Below are 25,898 nucleotides of genomic sequence, written 5' to 3'. Positions count from 1 at the left end.
AAAGAAATCTCTTGTGGTTTAAACCATAAGCAACAGTTGACAAGTTTGCAGAGTAAATTCACATTATCAGTGTGACACATAAGCCCTCAAGCAGAGAATTTAATTTAAGGTGGGTCTCAGGTTGGCAGTTTCTCTAGGTAATTGGCAGAGGCAGAAGCAAATGCAAATTCTACCTAGGCCTACAGGTATTGTTAAGGTGCCTCTCAATTTCAAAGACGTTTAAAAGTGAAAATGTCTTCACATATCAAATACAGTATCATCTCTTGATCATTTTATCCCATAAATAATTGTGAGTCTACTAAGGATAGCTGGGGGTCTACTAGAAGTTGGGGGAAAAGAATAGATAAATTTATACACTACGGGCTCCTGCTGTTATAGTACTCATAAGATTGCAGAAGATAGTCTATAAAAAAAAGTACTGGAAAATGATTTATACACTCTCATTACAAATCAAGTGGAAAAAAAATCCAAGTGGGTCCTAGATTCACATTTGATTTTAAATAAAACAATGACTTACATGCATACATATGGCAAAATCAGCAGCATCTTTTCTTTTACTACAGCGAGGATGAAGGAAGAAGCATCCAATCCTGTTCAGGTAATTATAAATCTTACAGTTGAGTGGAGGCTTCCAATTGGTATTTCCTCCTATTAATTTTAGAAAAGGCATACATGTTGAAGTCAAATGGGGAGGAAAAGACTGAAAATTGTATCAAGGAAAATCACATACTAGAAAAAAGGTTTTCTGAGGGAAAATACTAGATTAGAATGTGGGAGAACTCAGTCTTAGTGTAAGCATCGCCGTCTTGTTGCTTTACAGTCTTGGGAAAGTAGACCAACTTCCCTGAATCTGCCAATTCATCTGAAAATTCACAGGAATGTTAAGCAAAATCAGAAGTAATATGTGTGAAAATTATTGTAATGGTATTAGTCTAAGTAAATGTGAGCATTAGTGGTTTTTACAAATATGTCAAGGCTGCTCAGTGATAGAAACAATGGACAATCAGCAAAGCTAGACTTAAACAGCAGTACTGGTTAACTTACCAAATGTCAGTGTATTTCTGTCTTTAACAACCGTCCTCTTCTTTACAGACTATTTCCTACCAAACATGAACTATCTCAAATCCTCACTATGCTAAATTTCTGTACAACAAAGACACCTCTCTCCCAGGTTTGGTCAACAATTTGTTACTGATTTAGATGAAGTTGCACATTTAAGAATGGCAAGAATGATGTGATAGATAACGGGTCTACCAAAAATCAAAAGCTTAATGTGACTTCAAAGAACTTCTGAGTAGTGGTTTAATCTAGATTGCAAAATACTCTGTTCACCAAAAGCTCTGGGGATTGCTAATGGAGAAGAAAAAAAATAGGATCCTGCTTATTGTTACCTAGAGTCTTGGCCCTTGAAAGCAGTATTTTCTTGTACCATACAAATATTGTACTTTTAAATAAGTTTCTAAAATCATAAAAACTATCAAACTGATAGTATTCTGGAGTTAAAAGATCAGACTTAATGTAATATTTAAAAATGTAATTTTAAGCCGGGCTCGGTGGCTCAGCCTGTAATCCCACGCCTTTGGGAGGCTGAGGTAAGTGGATTACCTGAGCCCGTGGATTCGAGACCCGCCTGGGCAGGCGAGACCTCATCTCTACAATAAATCAAAAAATTAGCCGGGTGTGGTAGCGCGCGCCTGTCATTCCGGCTACTCGGAAGGCTGAGGCAGAAGGATCACCAGAGCCCAACAGGTTGAGGCTGTGGTGGCCAGGAGCGGCCACTGCACTCCAGTCTGCGCGACAGAGTGAGACTCCAATTCAAAAAAAAAAAATGTAATTTTGAAGAATAACAATAACAGAACCTTTTTTTAGTTTTGTGGGTCTCTTAAAGTGCTTTTTATTAAATTATAATATATGTAACCTATATGTTCCATTGAGCAACAAACATTTGTGAACTTTATTACATGATATCACTCAGTTGAATATTCACTGGCTCATAGCCTTCTTCACAAAATATCATAGCAATTGTCTTATAGTTTATCTATGTGGGGAGAGGTAGGAGTTGTCAAGAGTGGACATGCAACCTAGGTTAGGTCCTAACAGGACAGACAAGAGGCAAATATGCAGTCCCCAGAATTTACTCCTGGCTCACCTTTTCCTCTCATCCTAAGCCCCTTCACTATCACTTTCCTCTGGCCAGCCCTTTATTCAAGTAGGAAGGCCGAGAGTTAGTTTCTACTCACATATATAAGTGTGTATGCCAAGGTTACTATTTCCTGGTGTGGAATCATATAAAGGAAATATCCCCAAATCTCATGACATCGTCTCTCTCTCTCTCTCTCTCTCTGCTGTGGCAAAAAGTCTTGGAAATACTTGTGAAAAGGAGAGAGGGAAACTTGGAGGTCAAGTCCTCATGGACATGCTCATTTAGGTAGACAGCACTTGAGATCAAAAGTCAGGAAGTATGTGTTTTTACCTGAAGCACAGGGTACATGTGGTTGCTGGCCTTTTATCCTGCTATCTCCAAATATCTCAGTGTGTTCATTTTTGTAAAATTTGTTAATTATATTAATAAAAACACATAATATATATGTTTAACAACAAAAAAAGAATGACAAGAGTAAACCGAGGCAGTTATGGCATTTATGGTAGTTATGGTGAAAATAATACTAGTTCTGCACCTAAGAGACCAAATTTCGAAAATTAACTACGATTTATTAGTTTTAAAACTTTGAAAAAAATTAAACTTCTTAGCCCACTTCTTTGTCTTTTAAAAGAGAAGAAAAACTATAATAATCAGTATTATATTACGAAGCAAAGTGTCTAGCAAATTGTAGGTGTTAAATAAAGACTTTTTCAATCTGTATAAAAAGATTCATAAACTTTGAGTCACCTAATAGAGCTAACATTTACCACAGAGACACGTACAGAGAAATATATTCTAGAGTAACAAAAAGGCAAAATAACAATATTATTATGTTCTGATGTTCTATTCATTTAAGAGGAACCTTTTAAAGTGAACCATATTCTAAGGGGTAGAAAAAGGGTTTTCTCAAGTGTGTTTCTTATTAATCATACCTTGAAAGCCCCAAATAAATGTTCCTTGGTTTAGATGCCCTGGTAGATGACCAAAAAAGTTTGACCAGTTATCAAAATCTACAAAAACTATATGAGTCATGGTTCGCAGGTAATCCAAATCTGGAAGCTCAACAATTTCTTCCTCTGAAAAAAGAGAGAAGTGTTAACATGAATTTAGTAAGAATTTGCCAAAATCATTCTAAGCTCCCACGTCTAAAAATATTAGAGGCCTAATATACAAAAATACTAACCTTGAATGTTAAACCTTGAATGTCTATCTAAAATTTTTTGTGACATCCAAATCTGTACATAACACAGTTTATACTTCAATCAGGAAAAAAAATTCTGAATATTTCATAAATTTGATTACATATCCTTGTTGCAGATATCTCCCATTGACCCTAAGGCTTTTAAAAAAGTCACTTATAGAAGGAATTTTTATTTAAAAATCAACATACTAGAAGAGCTATAAGACCAAGTTGTAAGGTTTTTAATAACTAAAATTTTGTACCATCCATATAAAATTCTAAGGATACCTATTAATAGCATTCCCAACACCAGAATCTGGTTCTTTTTCTAATCTAAGACTGATTTATTAGCAGCCCTCAGCTCTACAATTAAACACCCTAGAGAGCAGAAATAACTCTGCTGTCATAAAGTAATGCTAGAAAAAGGTGCCAGTGGCACTGCCACCTCCCACCATAAACACATCTTTCTTGGTTCTCTCTGGTTCTTCTTTCATCCTCCCTCATTCTCCAACTCTCATTCCCTTGCCCCTTACCTTGTTTCATACTTTTTCCATTTTGACAAGCCCTTGCTTTCCAGTGGTAGCAATCCAAACCTCAAAATGTATTATTTCAAAAGTGGATAGCTTCTACTCTAACACAGGTTTCCTCAAGTCTACGTCCAACCCCACTCCCCCATTTACCAGTCACACTATATATTTTGTTGGTAATCGTAGATTTAGATACTACATCTTCTATCAAACACAGACTGATACAAACTTCCAAAATAGGAAAAATAAGAGCAAAAGAAAAGCAGACAAGAACATAAAATGTTGTGACTAGGTAGTACATGATTTAACCCTTTCTCACTGAAAACATGCCATGACTAAAGGTGATGTAGAGATCCACATATGTTCTAGAGCAAGCCTGTAAAAATTCAATGGTTCATAAAAAAATTTTACTAGCTGAAATTTTCCACGTTTTCATTGTCTTCATACTATATTGTATAACTCACCGAGAGTTAATATTAATCTGAAAGAATATAGATTTAAAATTATATTCTAAACAAAACAAATTGTATTTCTAAACAAAATTTAAGAAATAACACCCTTCTAGACTTAATTAGCCCTATCAAATGGAAGAAAGAAAGTCAAGAGTAAGTACAAACAATGGAATTCACACCTCAATTTCCCTCCTGGTTTTTTGCTACCACTTTTAACTCTACTTCCAAAGGTTATTTTAACTGTATGTTAAAGCTTTGCTTCCAAGTAAATAGTAACAAAAACATGCAAGTGCTAAAATGACCTTTAAGATTTCTCACGCTAAAGGATAAGGCCAAACAGAAACAAAAATAATTCATTTGATTTTTTAGTGAACCTAAATAGGAAAAATCTAAATAACAGTAATATCCAAGATAACTTTCAAATCTAACTTTTGGAGAGACTATTAACTTCCATCATCTTCAAAATTCCCGCTCCTCTTGTAAAAGAAAAGCATATCTCAAATACATATTATTTAAAGCCAACATATACTCTTTGTGCCATTAAGTTTAGAAAGCGGATAAATGTAGTAGGAATACAAATCCCTAAAATGTATCTATCATAGTAATTAACTAACATATCATCAAGAAACTATCATGCTTCTCACTTCAAAATTGAATCCTTAACTTCCACAAAAAACGGTGGGTACACTGTATGTGGCTTTCTATATTAGCATATAAAATTTGCACAGAGTTGTAAAGCATTACCTATATTCTGACAGCTTAGGTCATTCTCAGCTCCTTTTTCCATCTCTACATTTTTGGAGTGGTTTACTGCCTGTTTCAGTTTTCTCTCTGTACGTACACTGGCAGTAAACTTGTACAGGCTTGATTTTTCAGATCCAAACTGAGCCACACTGGGTCTCTGTAAGAAGCAATGTTTTCTGTGGAAGTGCTGCTGTGCACTCTCAGGATCATGGAATGCTTTGGTGCAGGTGCCGCACTTGATGACATACTGCTGCTCCTCCCCGCCACTCTTTTCTTTGTGCGCTTGATGGATATGAGTGCTCATGTCAGCTAAATTCTGCGCTGTTGCTGAACACAAACTGCAGCGAAACCACAGTTTACCTTTATCCAGCATGATTTGGAGACATCTACTATAATCTTCCTTTCTGTTGACTTTACAGATGTAACTCTCATGGCAACCACAGGTTAACTGGTTACTGGTCTCTATTACTGGAAAATCATCCTCAGTTTTAATTGAAATTTCAGTTTTTTCTGACACAAACACATAATCTATGCTGTGGTGCTCCTTATAATGACTCAAAAATGCTTCTTCCACATTAAAGATAAGATCACAAAGTCCACAGAAGTATTTAACCTTTATCTCATTGTCATGCTCATCTTGACAATGTCGGTATAATGTTTCTATCTTATGAAAAGTCTTTCTGCAGTGTGCACAGCTGTATCTATGAAACTTGTGACTTGCCAAAGACATGCAGTGCTGTTTCACATATTCTTGGGAATCAAACATATCTTCACAAATTCGGCATTGCCACTTGCCCCTTGGAGGACTGTTTGCTGGGGAATGGTCAATAATAGTAATAGTTGAGGAAGGTTTGTTAGCAGTCAAATTACTCACCAATGTTGTAGAGGACGATGGCAAAGTTTCACCTTCTGCCTCATCCATCTCATAAAAATATCTGTGTCCATTATGAAATTCAGTCACATGTGCCATGATAGTATCTTTCCTTGTTAACTCCTTTTTGCATGTCCGACACCAGAAAAGGAAGTTATTTAAATGTGCCCCTCCATGAATCCGGCTCATGTGTAAACGAATGACCCCTGAGTCTTCACATACCTTCCCACAGACCACACACTTAAAACACATCGTGTTTGCTGAGAAAACGTGTTTTTCCACCGCATCTTCACTTAGGAATCGTTGACTGCATTCACAGAACCAAGTTTTAACTACTGACTTTTCTTTCTGGACACAAACGACACCTTCATGGCCTTTATCTTCTAAATTCATCTTCTTTTTTGGAATGGCACTGCAATCCTGTGAGCTAGATTCTTTAACCGACATAGTTCTTTTAAGTGATGAAAATTTTGAATGATCTAAATACACGTCAGAAGGATGTTTGTTCCCTTCGCTGCTGTGGCAGTAAAGTAAGACCGATTCTTCCACTGAGTTAATGACTCGGATTTTGTGTCCTGAATTCTGCTTATGATTTCGGGTACTGGTTTCATCTGCAAAGACTTGGTTGCAATCTGGACAATAACCTCTTAATATGAATTTCTCTGCAACCTGGGTAATGCTCTTCTCAGCTACAGCTACAGGACCGGCATTTCGACAACGAACTCTAAATTGGATAAACAAAAATAAACTCTTTCATAAGTATTTTTTAAATATATCGTCTCTGCATTTCACTGCAGGAATTATAAAATAACCAACATACAAATAAGTACTAAAAGATACTTTTTAATAAAGATGCAGATCATGTAATGATGTTCTATCATCTCAAAATATCTGAGTATTATCTACATTTTGTCTACTTCTAACCAAAATATAAAAGAGTAGATTAAACTAGATTAAAGATATTTTTTAAAATTCAGCCTGGTCACGGTGGCTCATGTCTGTAATCCAAGCACTTTGGGAGGCTGAGGTGAGAGGAGTGCCTGAGCCCATGGGTTCGAGACTAGCCTGGGCAACATAGTGAGACCCTGTCTCTTCAATAAATCAAAAAACTAGCTGGGCATGGTGGTATGTGCCTGTAGTTCCAGCTACTTGGAAAGCTGAGGCAGAAGGATCACCTGAGCCCAGAAGGTCGAGGCTGCAGTGGCTGTGAGCATGCCACTGTACTCTAGTCTGGGTGACAGAGTGAGGATCTGATTGAAAAAAAAAATTAGGCAAAATTTAGAATACTAAAATCAGTATTAAATATACTGATAGAGGACCTTAACAAACAAGAAAATTATTAGACTCTCCATAGTAATGAAACTGTATGAAGGAACACTATGGTAAGATTCTAGACAACTTTTTACTTATTCTTTAAGAACCGATTCATTTTTATACTACAAGTCTATAGTAACCCCAAAATAGACACACAGATAAATGGAACAGAACAGAGAACCTCATATAGGTAGCCACATACCAACAACCACCTGGTCTTCAACAAAATTGACACAAATATACACTGGGGAAAGAACACTCTATTCAATAAATCGTGCTGGGAACACTGGCTAGCCATATGCAGAATAAAATGGGATCCATACCTTTCACTATATACAAAAATTAACTCAAGATGGATTAAAGATTCAAATGTAAAAACTCAAACTATAAAAATCCTAGAAGAAAACCTAGGAAAAACTACTCTTCTGGATACCGGCCTAGGCAAAGAATTTATGATCAAGTCCTCAAAAGCAAATGCAATAAAGACAAAAACAGACAAATGACTTAATTAAATCGAAAACCTTCTGCACAGTAAAATAAAAAAATCAACAGACTAAATACACAACCTAAAGAATTGGAGAAAATATTTGCATCTGACAACGGGCTGATATCTGGAATCTATAAGGAACTCTACAAGAAAAAAAATAACCATAAATATGGACAAAAGACATGAACGAACACTTCTCAAAAGCAGATACAGAAGTGGCCAACAAACATATGAAAAAATACTCAACATTACTAATCATCAGAGAAATACAAATTAAAACTACAATGAGATATCATCTTATACCATCAGAATGACTATTATTAAAAAGTCAAAAAACAACAGATGCTGATGAGGCTGTGAAGAAAGGGAATGCTTATACACTGTTGGTAGAAATATAAATTATTACAATTTCTATGAAAAACAGTATGACAATTTCTCATGTACTAAAAACAAAACTGTCATTCACTTCTGCAATCCCACTACTGGGTATCTACCCAAAGGAAAGAAATACTTATATCAAAAAGATATCTGTACTCATATGTTTATAGCAGCACTCACAATAGCAAAGACATGAATCAACCTAAGTGTCTGTCAATGGATGACTAGATAAAGAAAATATAATACACACACACACACACACACACACACACACCATGGAATACTACTCAGCCATAAGAAAAGAATGAAATCATGCCTTCTGCAGCAACATGGATAGAACTGGAAGCCATCATCCTAAGTAAAATAACTCAGAAACAGGTAAAATACTGTATGTTCTCACTTATAAGAGAGTGCTAAACAACGGGTCCACAGGGATGTGCGGAGTGGAATAACAGACGCTGGAGACTTCAAAAAAGGTGGGAGGTTGACAGGAGAGTGAGGGTTAAAAATTATCTATTAGGTACCATCCTCACTATTCAATGACAGGTACACTAAGAGCCCAGACCTCACCACTAAGCAATGTACTCATGGTAATAAAACCACACCCCCTAAATCTACATATTTTTAAAATTTTTTAAATAATTTTTATTTTATTTATTTATTTATTTATTTATTTATTTATTTATTTGAGTTGGAGTCTCACTCTGTCGCCCAGACTGGAGTGCAGTGGCCACTCCTGGCCACCGCAGCCTCGACCTGCTGGGCTCCGGTGATCCTTCCGCCTCAGCCTTCCAAGTAGCCGGAATTACAGGCATGCGCTACCACGCCCGGCTGATTTTTTTTTGATTTATTGTAGAGATGAAGTCTCACTGCCCACGTGGGTCTCGAACCCGCGGGCTCAGGCAGTCCACTCACCTCAGCCTCCCAAAGGCGTGGGATTATAGGCTGAGCCACCGAGCCCGGCTTAAAATAATTTTTAAAAAACCTTTAAATTTTATGTCAGGAAAACAGCATGCCCATGGTTGTTTTTGCACCAAAGAACTAGGCTAAAAAAACCGCACACTATTCCACAAATTAACTAAAAATAAATCAACTGCTCTAGGGGAGGAAAAAAATGGAACAACTGTACTTCAACTGTTTTCCCATCACTACTAAACTCCAAAGGGAACAGACCTGCTATCATTCTATACACTTCATATATTTTTAAAAAGGAAAATTATACAAAATATGGTCTTTAATTATAGTAGAATTAAATTAGGTATAAGAAATAATAAAAAATCTAAATGCTTAAAAAGTCAATCCCTAAATGTAAGAAGTCAAACTTTAGAAGTTAACACATTTCTAATAAATATACAGGTTAAAGCAGAAATCAAAAGCGAAAAGATAACATTAAAAAAAATTTTTTAAACAGTGTTATGACACATAATTCACACACCACATAATTCATTCTGTTAGGATATACAATTTCCATTGTTTTTCCTATATTAACAGATAAGTGTAACCATCACTACAGTGAGTTTTAGAAGATTGTATCATGTCACAGAGAAACCCCAGATCCTTCAGCTCTCACCTCCCTCCCTTCCTTTCCTCCATGTTCCCCAACCCTAAGCAACCACTGAGCTCTAAGCTATGACTTTTCTATATAGATTTCTCTATTCTAGAATTTCATATTAATGAAATCATATAATAAGTGGATTTTTTGTGACTAGCTTTTCCACTTAGCATAATGTTTCTAAAATTCGCTGGGGTTGTAGCATGTATCAGTATTTCATTCCTTTTCATAACCAAGTAACATTACATTGTATGTACATATCCTTTCTTAAAAATCCATTTGTCAGTTGAGGGACATTTGAGCTGTTCTCACTTTTTGGCTATTATGGGCAATGTTCCTCTAAACAAATGTACAAGTCTTTGTGTGGAAATATATCTTCATTTATCTTACCTGCTGAGGAGTAGAAATTGCTGGGTCTTATGATAACTATGGTTGTTTAAGGAAATAAAGTATTTTAAGTGAATGAAAATGAAAATACAACTTACCAAAATCTGTGGAACGTAAGAAAAGCATTCTTGGAGACAAATTTGTATTTATAAATACAGTTTTTTAGAGACGGGGTCTCAATCTGTTATTCAGGCTGGAGGGCAGTGGAGTGATTATAGCTCACTGTAATCTTAAACTCTCCTGATTGGTTTGCTTGCTTGCTTGCTTATTTATTTATCCATCCATCCATCCTGGCTGGCTTACTTATTTTATCTATCTACACCTACCTATCTATTGAGAAGGAGTAGCACTGTGTTTATCTGTTTATTTATAGAGAAGGAATATCACTGTGTTGCCCAGCACGATCAAGCAATCCTCCTGCCTCAGCCTCCTAAAGTGGTGGGATTACAAGGATGAACTACCACATCTGGTCCTATATTCTTAAATGTTTATATTGAAAACAACGATTCAAAGTCAATCTAAGCTTCAACTTTAAGTTGTTAGGAAAAGATAAGCAAATTAAACTCAAAGTTTAAAGAGCAGAAATTAATGAACTAGAAAATGGGCAAACAACAGAGAACATCAGTGAAACCAAACACTTTTTTTTAAGAAAATCAACAAAAATGTGAGATAGATTATAGAAATAAAAGCTAAACACATCAAAGCTGAACTTAAAAAAAATAGACTATATTCTTTTTTTTTTTTTTGAGTCGGAATCTCACTCTGTCGCCCAGACTGGAGTGCAGTGGCCGCTCCCGGCCACCACAGCTTTGACCTGCTTCGCTCCAACGATCTTTCCACCTCAGCCTTCCAAGTAGCTGGAACTACAGGCATGCACTACCACGCCCGGCTAGATAAACTATATTCTCAAAGCAAGAGCAGACAAAGATATCTTAGACAAGACATGGAAAGTAAGACCACAAGAGTAGAAAATAATCAATAAATTATGCTTAATGAGATGAAATGCTTCTATTCATCAAGACATTACCAATAAAAAGGAACAATGTACTAAACAATATGGAATTAATCTCACAGATACCATGGCAAACACAAATCATACTAGACTCCTTCTTGATGACTTGATAAATTTAGCCTTACATTGAGATTTAATCTTTTCCATATATAAAATACTTTGCATTCTGGCTGACTTAAAGCCAATGTTCAATTTTTTTTTTTTTTTTTTGAGTTGGAGTCTCACTCTGTTGCCCAGACTGGAGTGCAGTGGCCGCTCCTGGCCACCGCAGCCTTGACCTGCTGGGCTCCAGCGACCCTTCCACCTCAGCCTTCCAAGTAGCTGGAACTACAGGTACGCGCTACCATGCTCGGCTAATTTTTGATTTATTGTAGGGATGAGGTCTTGCCAAGTTGCCCAGGCGGGTCTCGAACCTGCGGGCTCAGGCAATCCACTCACCTCAGCTTCCCGAAGGCGCGGGCCAAGGTTCCCTTTTAACCTTTATCTCTCCTACTGTCCCTCACAGAAGACAAACACTCAGAACTGTTAGTTTTACATTTGCAGCGATATCAGTATCCACTTTTCCCACACTTCTAAAAACTTCTCTTACTATGCTAAATTTGGTTAACTCCCAGGCAAATGTAGATTCTCATGTTAAAAAGAGAGAAACATGAAATAGAAAAGTGTTTGTTGAATCCTTTTACTGGTAAATAGCTCACCAAGATTCCCTAACAGCCTAGAACTAGACCCATACAAACCTGAAGTGGGCAGTGAGCTCCATGTGAGAGCGCAGTGTCTGGTGGCAAGCCACACATTTGACTTGAAATGGAACATCTTTGCACAGAGAGATCAAAAGTTTCTTTGCAAAAGATGGAAATGATATTGGATGTGCTATTCTCTTTTCATCTGAAAGATAAAATAAACCATAACTTGCAAAGTTTTTGGAATATAGTGTAAACCAACCATCCGCCCCTCTGCCTTTGTCAACATTGGTTAGAGTAAATAAAAAGATGTTTTTATCAAATATCATTATTCATTTATTTGATAAAAATCTAAGGGAAGCTACTTTCTAGCCTTAAGTATAAAGGATGCTTTACTCACACTCAAATTAAAATTTGAGTCTTAAATGCAGAGAAAACCCAACTTCCTAAATATCATAGATACAACAAAACATTACTTTAAATAAATGTTTTCTTTCTAAGTTTCTCTTTACTCCTCAAAGTAAGTAAACCTTATTCAAAGGTGCAAATAAATATTGGGAATCTTTTTTTAAAAAATAAGAATTGAGATGCTTTTCTACTTTCATGGTTCTAAAACTAAGATGAGGATAAGTAACATCAAAAATGATCAGAGAAGTATGGTGAATCAGCAAAGATTAAAGTATTTAATAATTTTCAGCAAAAGAGAGTATTAACATACCACCCAGTTTAAAACTCTGATGGAAATGATTTTTTCCAGACATATGCTTCAAACACTCATCCTTGCTTCTAAAAAGAAGGAAACAATTTGGACACGCAAAACACTGAATAATTTGTGGAAGAAGGGTGTTGTTATGTCCATCATCTGTGGCTTCCTAAAATATAAGACAAGGTCATATTACAGACAACTAAAATCAATACTAAATTTCTTAAAATCAACATTCAAACTTTTCCATTTATCATTTATTTGGAATATTGTTTTAACATGAAAACTTTTCTTCCTTGAGTTGAATTATGTAATGTTTATTATAAACGAGGTCCCATATGTACAATTTTTAGTTTTATTCATGAAAAATAAAGTTTGGCCATCTTTCTGTGATAATAAAAATACAAGCACATTTGCTTTCTATATATTTTTTGCTTTTACATATATATTCATATGTAATATTATATAAATGCATAAAAATGATCACATTACATATACTTTTTCTAATGTTTTGCTCTGTTCACCCTACCCTACAACCGATGCTTACAATATGTATCATTCTATAAATCTCTCCATGCTTAATCATTTACAAAGATATATAGAAATAAACATATGGGGGAATGTCATTATTTTGTAAATATTATCATCTTATAGACCCTTCTGCCTATTAGCTGTCTCATTCCATGATACCTAACGGAAATTCCTAAAAATCAACTGGTATCACTCTAATTCAAGCTGCTTAATGGTTTCAAACCCTGCCATGGTATGGATTTATTCAATTAAGTCAATCACTTGTTTCTAGGTGTTTTTTTCTCCCACCATAAACAGTGGTCCTTGAATATGTATCTTTACTTTTTTTTTTTTTTCATTATAGGAAGTGGTTCTATAGAGCTAAAGAGTGTATGAGAGGGGACCTCAAAAAAACAGGAATGACTTTTTGAAAGGTGGGCCCCTCGTAGTAATGGCTTCCCCTGCTAGGTAGTGTTCTAGGAACCCATCACCATCAGTGTACCAGCTAGCGTTGTTGTGAGACAACACATTCATTTCCGTCAATTTTCTTTTTTTGGAGATTTTTTCAAGCATTTGCCCATTTCATGATGGGTGATGTATGAGCACAGCTGCCAAAGAGCGCTGAGTGCGCAACAGTTTTTGACCCAAAATGGCATGACCCCATGCCCCACCCTCCCTATTCATCCAATCTGGCCCCAAGTGACTTTTTTTGTTGTTTTCCCAGATGAAAAAAGTCCTCAAAGGGAAATGTTTTGTGAAAGTGGGAGAGGTGGAAAAAAATTGCAGAAGCACTAAAAGGCATAAAAATTGACGTGTTCAAAAACTGTTTTGAGCAGTGAACAAAGCATCTCCATAGATGTCATCGTAAGGAGAATACTTCGAGGGTGACTGAAGTTAAAACATGTAAGAATACACAATTTTTTATAAATAAGTTTCAGGTTTCTTGGAATCCTTTTTGGACATAAAGAGATATTATATGACTCCTTTTCAAAAGGGCTCTACCAATTCATAAATCTCTTAGTACTGAATGAGCCTGGCAGTAACAGGTATTATGGATCTTTTTCATTTTTGCCAGTCTGACAGATGTAATACTCATTGTTTCTTTAATTTGCATTTCCAGTCTACAAGTGAGTTCGAGCATTTATTCATGCACTCATACATTTGTTTCCTATCCAGAAGTGTTCTGTAGATAAGGGGTAGTAGCTCACACGTGTAATCCGAGCAATTTAGGAGGCTAAGGCGGGAGTAGCTTGAGGCCAGGAGTTCGAAACCAGCCTGGGCAACATAGCAAGACCTGGTCTGGACAAAAAAAAAATAAGAAAATTAGTCGGACATAGTGGTGCACACTTGTAGTCCCAGCTACTCTGGAGGCTGAGGCAGGAAATCGCCTGAGCCCAGGAGATCAAGGCTGCAGTAAGCCATGATTGTGCTACTGCACTCCAGCCTGCAAAACAGAGTGAGATCCCGATAAAAACAAAAACAAAAACAGACATGTTCTGTGAATTTCTTATTCATATCCTTTAGCTTGATTTTTCAATTGTTTTGTTTTCTCCCCTTCTCGTCAATTTGTATCAGTCCTTTGTTCTTGACATTTGGTCTCACTTTGCAAATACTTTTCCAAACATTTGTCTATTAATTTTGTTTTTTATGGATCACTTTTTAAGCTTGATACAGTCAAATAGGTATGTCTTATCTAGCTTCTAAGTTTCCAGACCTGGAGCCTCCTCTATCCTAAAATTGGAAATTCAAAAAGTGTATATTTATATGTGTATGTATAAACGTATGTATTTGTTATCAACATAATTTAACTTCTTGTTAATGGTTTTTAGGGTAATAGCCTTAAAAACTGTACTGTGTCTTCTTAAATTTTCTACCATTAATACTAGGACTATTAGAATAGTTGCATAGTGCACATGAGATGGAACAGGAGGAGGGATAAAAAATTTATTATTTACACTGAGTCCACATAAAGCATCCCACAAGGATTCTGAACATGTTTATCCACTTAATCCTTTTAACAAACCCACAAGTTACCATTTTCATTAACTACACACAAAAAATTGAAATGCAGATAAACCAAGCAAATTCCCACTTTCCCATCCCCATGCAAGTTGCACCCCCAGAGGAGACAAACCTACCACTAAAACCCAGTTTTACATCTTTGGCTATAAATTCTATGCTGTTATCACTACTCCCTCCTGCCCCAGCTCCTGTTTTAACTTGGTAAGTGCCACACAGGAAAAATAAGACATTTTTATTCCAATTAGAAGGTTCTAAATGATAAGAACAATAAAGACATTTACTAACTACCAATTTATACACATTTTTCCTACTTGAAAACCCCAAACTAATAAAATCATTTAGTTTGTGGGTTATCAATGAATTCAATATAAAGCTTGTTTAAATGATTTGTTCACTGGAACCAAACTGTGATTCTACATAAAATTTTATTAAATCGTATCTATTACAAAAACAAGGCATAAGGTAAATGCCTGCTACAAATTGAAGGAAAGAATGGGAAATAAGATATCTGGTAAGTTATATGCAAATTCCTTTTTTTTAAAAAAAGTTTTAAAACAAAGTTTATTTTAAAAAAGGAGAGAGAAAAGAAAGGGAGACATGCCAGGGTTAACATGGGCAAAAGAAACCACCATGTTATCATATTCCTGGTAACATTAAAATAAAATACATTATACAAATTTGTGTATCAAAAAAAGCAGGACCACAGTAACATAGCACCTTCATACCTACTAGGATAGCTAAATTTAAAAAGACAGTTAAGTGCTCGCTTCAGCAGTACATATACTAAAATCGGAACGATACAGAGAAGAATAGCATGGCCCCTGTGCAAGGATGACATGCAAATTCGTGAAGCGTTCCATATTTTTAAAAGAAACCATCAAGAGAGAGGAAGACAGCCCACAGAATGGGAAAAAATATTCATCAACTGTATATCTGACAAAGGCCTAACATCTAGGATCTACAAGGAACTCAAATGCACTGAAGGGGAAAAAACAAATAGCCCCTTTAAAAAGTGGGCAAAAGACATGAATAGACACTTCTCAAAAGAAGATATATGGGCAGCCAACAGACACATGAAAAGTGCTCAGCCTCACTCATCATCAGAGAAATGTAAATCAAAACCACATTGAGATACCAACTAACCCCTGTAAGAATGGCCATCATTAATAAAACAAACAACAACCGATGCTGGCAAGGATGTGGAAAAAAAGAAACGCTTCTACACAGCTGGTGAGAATGCAAACTTGTACAACCTCTCTGGAAAACAGTCTGGAGATTTCTGAAAGAACTAGAAATTGACCTTCCATATGACCTAGCAATTCCCCTGTTGGGAATATACCCGGAGGAACTCAAATTATTCTGCGAAAAAGATACCTGCACACATATGTTTGTTGCAGTTCTATTCACAATAGCAAAAACATGGAACCAACCGTGTTGGTTTGCCCATCGAAGCTGGACTGGATAAAAAAAAAAATGGGGTACATATACACAATGGAATATTATGCAGCCAAAAAGAAGGGCAAATATATGGACTTTGCAGCAAATTGGATGGATTTGGAGTTGTTCATACTCAGTGATTTATCACAGAAACAAAGAACTGAGTTCCATATGTTCTCACTCATAAGGTGACCTTGAACAATTATAATGCTATAAGAAAGTGACTGCAGTAGTGGAAAACTGTCAGGGAAGGGGGGGTGGGACTGGCAGTTGAGGGAAACTGCTAGGGGAAGGAGGGGCATACCTCATCAACAAGGGTACCTGCATGATCAATGTTTGTATACCTAACCCTGAATTGTACCCCACATCTGTATAATAAATAAATAAATTAAAAAAAAAAATAGCCGGGCTCAGTGGCTCAGCCTGTAGTGCCTTTGGGAGGCTGAGGTGAGTGGATTGCCTGAGCCCACGGGTTTGAGACCCGCCTGGGCAGTGAGACCTCATCTCTACAATAAAAAAAAAAACAACAAAATCAGCCGGGCGTGGTAGTGCACGCCTGTAATTCCGGCTACTCGGAAGGCTGAGGCGGAAGGATTGCCAGAACCCAGCAGGTCGAGGCTGCGGTGGCCGGGAGCGGCCACTGCACTCCAATCTGGGCGACCGAGTGAGACTCCAACTCAAAAAATAAAAATAAAAATAAAATAAAAAATAAAAAAATAAAAAGACAGTTAATAATAAGTGTTAAAAAGGATGTGAAGAAATTGAAGCCTGCATGCGTTGCTGGTGGGAAAGTAAAATGGTGCACTACATTAGACAGAGGTTCAGTAACTTGTCAAGAACATACAGTTTGGCAGTTCTCCAAAAATTTAAACAGTTACCATATGACCCGATTGTTTAACTCATTAGAGTTAAAACATATGTCCAAAGACTTGGATGTTTGTTTATAGAAGCATTGTTCATAATAGCCAAAAAGCAGAAACAACCCAAATGTCTACCAGCGTATGAGATGATAAATAAAATGTGGCATATATCCATACAATAAAATATTATTTGGCAATAAAATAGAATATGAATAAGCCTTGAAAACACTATGGCAAGTGAAGGAAGTGAACCACAAAGACTGCATATTGTTTGACTCTATTTACAGGAAATACCTAGAATAGATAAATCCATTGAGACACAAAACAACTTAGTAGATGCCTAAGGATGGGGAAAATGGGCTAGCAAGGGAGAAAAACTACTTTAGAGTATACAATAGTCCTAAAAACAGACTAAAAAGTAGTAGCTCCAACCAACACACAAATGACACTGAGACACATAGGAGTTTACAGGATACCCACCACCAACATCACAAAAAAAGAGAGAGAAGCAGGAAGCTATCTGGTTTTAAAGCCAAAAGTCACTAAAAACTAGCTACTCAAAGTGTGACCCAAGGTTCAGCAGCAAGGCATCACTAGAAACTGGTTAGGAATATTAACCTAAAGCCTCACCTCAGACCTGAGTAAAAATTTGCATTTTAACAAAATTCCCAAGTGATTGAGTGTACATTTAAAGTTTGAGAAGGCCCAGTTAGAAGGAAAAAAAGTGGAGATGAAAGAAAAATGGGAGAGAAGCAAGGGAAAAAAGTGTAAATCGTGAATAATTTGACTCTATTCATTGGAAAATGCCATCTTTACAAAATAGTATTCATAAATTTGAAAAATAGTGAGGCTTATACAATCTTCTAGCGACATCTTCTGGTTGATTTGAGAGAGGCAATTACAATGCCAATTCATACCAGTTTCCTTTGGAGTCCTCATGATAGCAATGCCAAGCAATAAGTGAAGATTGAGGTTTACAGGTCAGACCTGAAGTGCTTTATAGGGTATTACATCTTCTCTTAACAACCTTGTATGTAAGTATAACAATACCATTTTATACATGAAGAAACTAAATTCACAGGTTCAGTAACTTGTCAAGAACATGCAGCTAATATAAAAGTGAGTGAGCTAGGTTTGGTGGCTCACCCCTGCAATTCTAGCACTTTGGGAGGTGGAGGCAAGAGGACTGCCTGAGCCCAGGGGTTTGAGACCAGCCTGAATAACATGGTGAGATCTCATCTCTATAAAAAAGATAAAACACTGAGCTGGGTGTGCTAGTATAAGCGTGCAGTCCCAACTACTTGAAAGGCTGAGGCAGAAGGATCACCTGAGTGTAGCAGGATGAGGCTCCAACTCAAAAAAAAAAAAAAGTGACAGCAGAACCCAGTCTGACTGGCACAAAAGCCTTTGCTCTATTTATCACACTGCTTCTCAGAAAGCTGAATGTCATAAATCTACTCCCAAGAGAGAAGGCAAAAAGGAAGGCAAAACATCATAGAATATATGATTCCCAGAAAAAAGAAAATGAACAAAGTAAGGAAATTTGAGGGGGAAAAAATGACAGAATTAAACTACCTGTTCAATTTCTTAAAAAAGAAAATGGCCTGGCATGGTGGCTCAAGCCTGTAATCCCAGCACTTTGGGAGGCTGAGGTGAGAGAACTGCCAAAGCCCAGGAGTTTAAGACCAGCCTGGACAACTTAGTGAGACTACATCTCTACAATATGTCAAAAATTAGCCAGGCATGGTAGTGAGTGCCTGTAGTTGCAGCTACTTGGAAGGCTGAGGCAGAAGGAGTGCCTGAGCCTAGGAGGTCGAGGCTGCGGTGGCCATGAGCTTACCACTGCACTCCAGCCAGTGACAGAGTGAGACTCCAACAAAAAAGAAAGAAAGAAAGACAGACGACAGACAGAGAGAGAGAGAGAGAGAGAGAGAGAGAGAGAGAGAGAGAGAAAGAAAGAGAGAGAGAAAGAAAGAAAGAAAGAAAGAAAGAAAGAAAGAAAGAAAGAAAGAAAGAAAGAAAGAAAGAAAGAAAGAAATCATGCTCATTACAATAGAGAAAACACAGATCACAGAATGGAGAAACTTATACACTTGTATGGAAACAAACACAAAACCTAAGTGAAATGGAGGACTTTCTTACATCACACAACCTCTCCAGGTTGAAACAAGAAGAAATCGAGACTCTAAATAACAACCCAGGAAATTGACTATGTCATAAGAAAACTACCTACAAAAAAAAAAAAAAAAAAACAACAAAACACTGGACCAGATGGCTTTCCAGCAGAATGCTACAAAACATACAAGGGGGAGCTGATACCAATCCTACTGAAAGTGTTCCAGGCAATCAAGAAGATGGAATTCTCTCCAAATCATTTTATGAAGCTAACATCACACGGATATCCAAACAGGGCAAAGATCCAACAAAGAAAGAGAACTATAGGCCAAAATCCTTGCTGAACATAGATGCTAAAATTCTCAATAAGATTCTAGCAAATTGGATCCAACAACACATCTCAAAAATCACCTACCATGACCAAGTAGGCATCATCCCTGGGATGCAGGGCTGGTTCAACATCCACAAGACCATATACGTAATTAAATACATCAACAGATGTAAAGATAAAAACCACATGATTATATCATTAGATGTGGAAAAACTTTTGATAAAATCCAGCACCCCTTCTTGATAAAAGCCCCCCCAACATCTAGGCACAGATGGAATATACCTCAAAATAGTAAGAGTCATCTATGAGAAGCCCACAGCCAACATACTGCTAAGCAGACAGAAATTGGAACCATTCCTCCTGAAAACCGGAACAAGACAAGGATACCTACTCTCATTCCCCCTTTTCAACATAGTATTGGAAATCCTAGCTAGAGCAATCAGACAAGAGATGGAAATCAGTGGTATCCAAATAGGAAAAGAGGAAGTTAAGTTATTCCTCTTTACAGATGACACGATTCTATGCCTCGAAAACCCAAGATAATCTGTCAAAAACCTCCTTGCACTTATAAAGGACTTTGGCAAAGTCTCAGGGTATAAAATAAATGTGCAAAAGATAGTCACATTTCTATACACCAAAAATAAACAAACGGAAACCCAAATAAAAAGCACAATTTCATTCACAATAGCCACACACAAAAAAGAAATACCTTGACATCTTCCTAACCAGAAACGTGAAAGACCTTTACAATGAAAACTACAAAACACTGCTCAAAGAAATCAAAATGACACAAACAAATGGAAAAATATTCTATGTTCATGGATTGGAAGAATCAACATTGTTAAGATGTCCATCCCACCCAAGGCAATATACAGATTTAATGCAATACCCATTAAATTACCAGCAGCATACTTCTCAGACCTGGAAACAATATAGGAATGGAAAGATAAATGACCACAGATAGCCAAAACAATCCTCAGTGGAAAAAAAAACAAAAAACAAAAACAAACAAACAAAAAACAAAGCGGGAGGTATCACACTTCCAGACTTTAAACTTTTAAATAAAGCTACAATAATCAAAACAGCCTGGTATGGGTACATGAATAGGCATATATACCAATGGAACAGGAGATTCCAGAAGCAAAACTCAATTTCTCAACCAACTCATCTTCAATAAAGTCTCCACCATCAACCACTGGGGAGAGGAGAACCTATTCAGTAAATGGTGCTGCTGGGAAAACTGTCTGACCACATGCAGAAGATTAAAACAAGACCCCTACCTATCCCTATACACAAACGTCAACTCTAAATGGATCAAAGACCTAATCGTAAAACTTCAAACTACAAGAACTTGCAGGAGATATGCTTGTGGAAATTGGAACTGGCAACCAATTCCTGATCAAAACCCCAAGTGCCCATGTCATAAGAGATAAGATAGATAAGTGGGACCTCATCAAACTGACAAGCTTCTGAAAAGTCAAATAAACCATCAAGAAAGCAGGCAGACAGCCCAGAGACTGGGAAAAAATATTTGCCCACTGTATATCTAACAAAGGCCTAATATCTAGGATCTACAAGGAACTCAAATGTGCCAAAAAGAAAAAAACAAACAGCCCCATTACAAAATGAGCAAAAGATATGAATAGGCACTTCTCAAAAGAAGACATATGAGCAGCCAACAGATATATGAAAAAATGCTCAGCCTCACTAGTCATCAAAGAAATGCAAACTAAAACCACACCTAACTCCAGTCAGGATGGCCATCATCAATAACTCAAAAAATACTGTAATGCCGGAGATGATGTGGCGAAAAGGGAACACTTCTACACTGTTGGTGGAAGTGTACACTAGTACAACCTCTGTGGAAAACTGTTTGGCCATTCCTAAAAGGTCTAAAAATCGACCTTCCATATTACCCCGCAATTCCCCTACTGGGAATATACTCAGAGGTACTCAAATCACTCTGTGAAAAAGATACCTGCACACACGTTTATTGCAGCATTGTTCACCATAGCAAAAACATGGAACCAACCATGCTACCCATCAAAACAGGACTGAATTTAAAAAAAAAAAGTGGTACATATACACGATAGAATATTACACAGCCATAAAGGGCAAAATTATGAACTTCACAGCAACTTGGGTGGACCTAGAGTCTATAATACTGAGTGATCTATCACAGAAACAAAGAACTGAATATCACATGTTCTCACTCATAAGTGGACTTTGAACAATTATTGTAATACTATAAGATAAGGATTATCAGTAGTAGGAAATTGTGGAGGATGGGAGACAGGACAGGACTGGCAGTAGTGGAATTCTGCCAGGGGAGGTGGGGGACACACCTCATCAACAAGGGTACCTGCATAATGAACATTTGTATACTTAACCCTGAATTGTACCCCACATCTTTAAAATAAAAATTTTTTTTAAATAAAAGAATAGAGAAACTTGCTCTGAAAGAACTCTGGTTCTGAAAAATGTAGATTATTAGTCACCTACTGCAAACACTGAACTTTTATGGAATGTAGTTCTCTTTGTGGTTTTTCCAAATCTTCCACTTGTCATGGCAATAGGTAATCTTACCACTTCTTTCTTCAATATGTCTTTTGGATTCCCTTTAAGGTCTTTATTCCAAATGTCAATCACTTCTCTCATCTCAAAGTTAAATTGCAACAATAGTCACCTAAACTGGTCTCCTTGTCTGCATCTTTGAATCCACTCTGAACACTACTGCCATTCTTTTTTTTTCCTCCTCCATTCAGTTTCAGTCTGTCGCCCAGGCTGGAGTGCAGTGGCACATCACAGCTACCACAGCCTCTACCTGCTGAGCTCAGGCAATCATACTGCCTCAGTCTTCCAAGTATCTGGAAATACGGGCATGTGCTACCACATTCAGCTAATTTTTTTATTTACTGTAGAGATGAAGTCTCACCAAGTTGCCCAGGCTAATTTCAAACCCCTCGGCTCAGGCAATCCTCTTGCCTCCACCTCCCAAAGTGCTGGGATTATACGTATGAACCACCGCGCCCATCACTACTGCCATTCTAATACCACAAAGTCTCTTCGGTGTTCAAAAAAACAAAAAAACAAAAAAAAGGAAAGAACTGGGTTCTAGAATCAAATGTCATTCTAGCTTTAAAGTTATAATGCACATTATTTTCATCATGTCATTCTTCTATAATAGCTCTCTTGCCAATATCAAGTTTTAAATCCTGTGCCTTTACAATCAAGTAACTTTCTGTTGGGAATCCCCCAGACTACCTCAAATTCCACTTTGCTAGGAGGGCTCACAGAACACAGCAGATAGTTACACTCACAGCTATGACTTACCACGCTGAAAGGATACATAGCAAAATCAGGAGAGGGAAAAAGCACAAGAGGCAAAGCCTATAGGAAATCAAGTATAAGATTCCAAGAAATCGTTCCCAGTGGAGTCACACAGAACACATTTAATTCCTCTAGCAATGACTTGTGACAACACATGTAAACTATGTCTACTGGGGAAGTTTAATAGCGACTCAGAGCTCAGGTTTTTACTGGGGTCTGGTCATACAGGCGGGCTCTGCCTAGCATGTACCGAAATTCCAGACTCCCATGAGGAAATCAGGTGCCTAGCATAAAACACAGTTTGCACAGTCACTCACTCATGTCAAGAGAATGGTGGAAACTCTCCCAAAACCCAAGTTCCCTGACACTGGCCAAGAGCCAACATTGCAAGCAAGCCTATCTAAAGACAGGCTAATCTAAAACCCCTGGGTTCAGACCTGCTATATTAATCCTTTCTGCATACTACCTATTCATACAGTCACTATTCTGTTTAAGCTCTTCGGCTCTGACTAAAATGCTATCACTTTTACTTTCCATCTATCCAAATCCAACTCTGGAGACCATCTCTTCCATAATGCTTTGCCAAATTCTCCAACAGTTATTTCTCTCCCTTTTCTGAACTCCTATTTCACATGTTGTACCATTAAAACTTGTTCATTATATACCACAAGCTCCCTGTTTGTAAGAACTATAGTTAATTTGTTTTATACTACAGTATCTAGACAGTATTAAGCAAGATGCAGGTTTTCAAAAACTAACGAATGAGTGTATAACAAAATCTGCTTCAAAATACACATCTGTTCAGGGAGTGTTCTCTAGTGCCAGGGCAGAGGATGGGAGGACTGTAGAATTCAAACAGATATACTTAAGAATGCAAGCTTTAATTCTCTGCTGTAAAACTACAAAGAATTCAAACTATTCCCTATATTACTTTTCAGGTATAGCTCTAAATATAAACAAATTCTGAAAACATATTTCTTTAAAAAAAAAACAAAACCTCACCAATAACTAAACATAGTATTTCAGTATTTCAAAACGTAATATTTACTCAGTAAATTCAATATAGATATTCTCAAAGATTTTTAGCTACCAAGATTTTTAATGTGGTATTGTTTTTAACAATAGGGGAAAAATGAGCCAGGTGTGGTGGCTTATGCCTGTAATCCCATTACTACTGTGGGAGGCTGAGGTTGGAGGATCACTTCAGTCAAGGAGTTCCAGACCAGCCTGGGCAACATAGCAAGATCCCACCTCTACAAAAAATTGGAGAAATGAGCCAGACATGGTGGCATGCACCTGGAGTCCTAGCTACTCAGAAGGCTGAGGAAGGAGGATCACTTGAGCCCAGGAAGTCAAGGCTGCAGTAAGCTATCATAGCGCCATTGTACTCCAGACCTTACCTCAAAAAAATTTTTTTTCAAAAAAATTAATATATTCATTAGGAAATTAATTATATGAAATGTAATATATCCATACAAAAGAATATTATTCATTGACTTAAAATGTAGGAGTGTATGTACTGATTCAACAAATATTTAAGCATATATGTTTGCAACACACTGCTTTTTTGATCATAAAACAATTAGATACCTTATCTTATATAAAAATCTGTATCTAGGAAGAAATAGTAAAACATACATATAAAAATGTTAACAGTGGTTATCTCTGAAATTAGGGGTGATTTCTTATTTTCTTTTTGTTAACATTTTAAACATTTTCCACAATAAACATACATTACTTCTGCATTGTTAAAAGTCAGCGAGATATTTACTTACATGAATTTGCATATATATGAATCAACTTATGTCCCTTCAGATGTAACACTTAATGAGAGTTATATAACACAGCCTTTTAAATATTAGTTCTATTCTTTAGTACTAGCCTTAATAATGGAGTTGTTTTTTACTACATGGCTCCAACATTTAAACAGGCAGTGAAAGGTAATAGACTTAAGAATAGGGTTATAGTTCTCATCATGTGACTAACCATAAAGGTTCTTGAACAAAGCAATTTCATTTCATATAGCAACTCATGGAAGGAAGGATTTTGATAAACTCTTACCTGCCCACATTAATTTAACAGCCCAAATAATTTTATTTTCAAAAGACAATCACAGTTTTGATCCTTGTATGTATCACCAGTAATTGCAAACTTAAGAGAAGTACAAAAACACCGATACCCAATTCCATGACAGTCTAGAAAAAGAATACTCTTAACTTAGGCCATGCTCTTACCTTTGCACAAAGGTGATCCTTATATTGCTGCTGAGTAACAAATTTTTTATAACATACTACACAAGCAAAGGAACTGATGAGAGGTCCTTGTAGTGTAATTGTTGGATCACATGGAGAGTGATCAAACCTATGCAGCAAAAGAGAGGTAACATTAGGAAAACCTACATTCTAGGGGAAGAACTATGTCATTTCACTTTGATGCTAAACACATACACACACATTCAGAACTTTACACTTCTCTACTAAAATATTAAATAATGTTCTTCATATTCAAGAAGTATCAAGTAGATCCCATATGCCAGACAATCTCCTCAGACTGTGATCAACAGTTTGCTCAAGATTTCATAAAAGTACTCAAGATCCAATAAGATGGATTTAGGCATTTCTTATCAAACTGGTAAATTTCTAATTTGAAAATTTTACACTCAACATCTTTTCTTTCTTGCCATGGTTACTGTAAGATTCATAAATAACTTTAAATGAACCACTACAATAATAATCTCATGTTAAGATCTCTGGCACACCTATGTTTTCTATATATGACTTTTAATCCTTTTAATGTCCATTTTAACCACTTAATAAATTTGCATCATTTTGAACTGCCTGGAAGACTTGTTTAACCAGTCATG

General features: G+C 36.7%; 1 protein-coding gene across 3 annotated transcripts in view; it reads right to left on the bottom strand.

The window, feature by feature from the left end:
- Positions 1 to 25,898, bottom strand: part of ZNF451 (zinc finger protein 451) — a 91,245-nt gene that overhangs the window by 19,354 nt on the left and 45,993 nt on the right. For 2 of the 3 annotated variants that reach the window (XM_008068116.2, XM_021717586.1), the window contains 6 exons: positions 25,270 to 25,396; positions 12,446 to 12,599; positions 11,785 to 11,932; positions 5,047 to 6,641; positions 3,076 to 3,219; positions 518 to 648 (listed from right to left, as the gene is read on the bottom strand). In XM_008068116.2, the coding sequence (XP_008066307.1) occupies positions 518 to 648; positions 3,076 to 3,219; positions 5,047 to 6,641; positions 11,785 to 11,932; positions 12,446 to 12,599; positions 25,270 to 25,396 (2,299 nt within the window). The remainder of the gene's footprint in view (positions 1 to 517; positions 649 to 3,075; positions 3,220 to 5,046; positions 6,642 to 11,784; positions 11,933 to 12,445; positions 12,600 to 25,269; positions 25,397 to 25,898) is intronic. The other variant, XM_021717588.1, reaches the window with a different exon arrangement.

The sequence above is a fragment of the Carlito syrichta genome, unplaced genomic scaffold (assembly GCF_000164805.1).
Source record: "Carlito syrichta isolate Samal-C Ts95f unplaced genomic scaffold, Tarsius_syrichta-2.0.1 Scaffold309876, whole genome shotgun sequence".
Taxonomy (NCBI): domain Eukaryota; kingdom Metazoa; phylum Chordata; class Mammalia; order Primates; family Tarsiidae; genus Carlito; species Carlito syrichta.
Note: the sequence above shows the minus strand (reverse complement) of the source record. Positions and strands in the feature narration are given on the sequence as shown.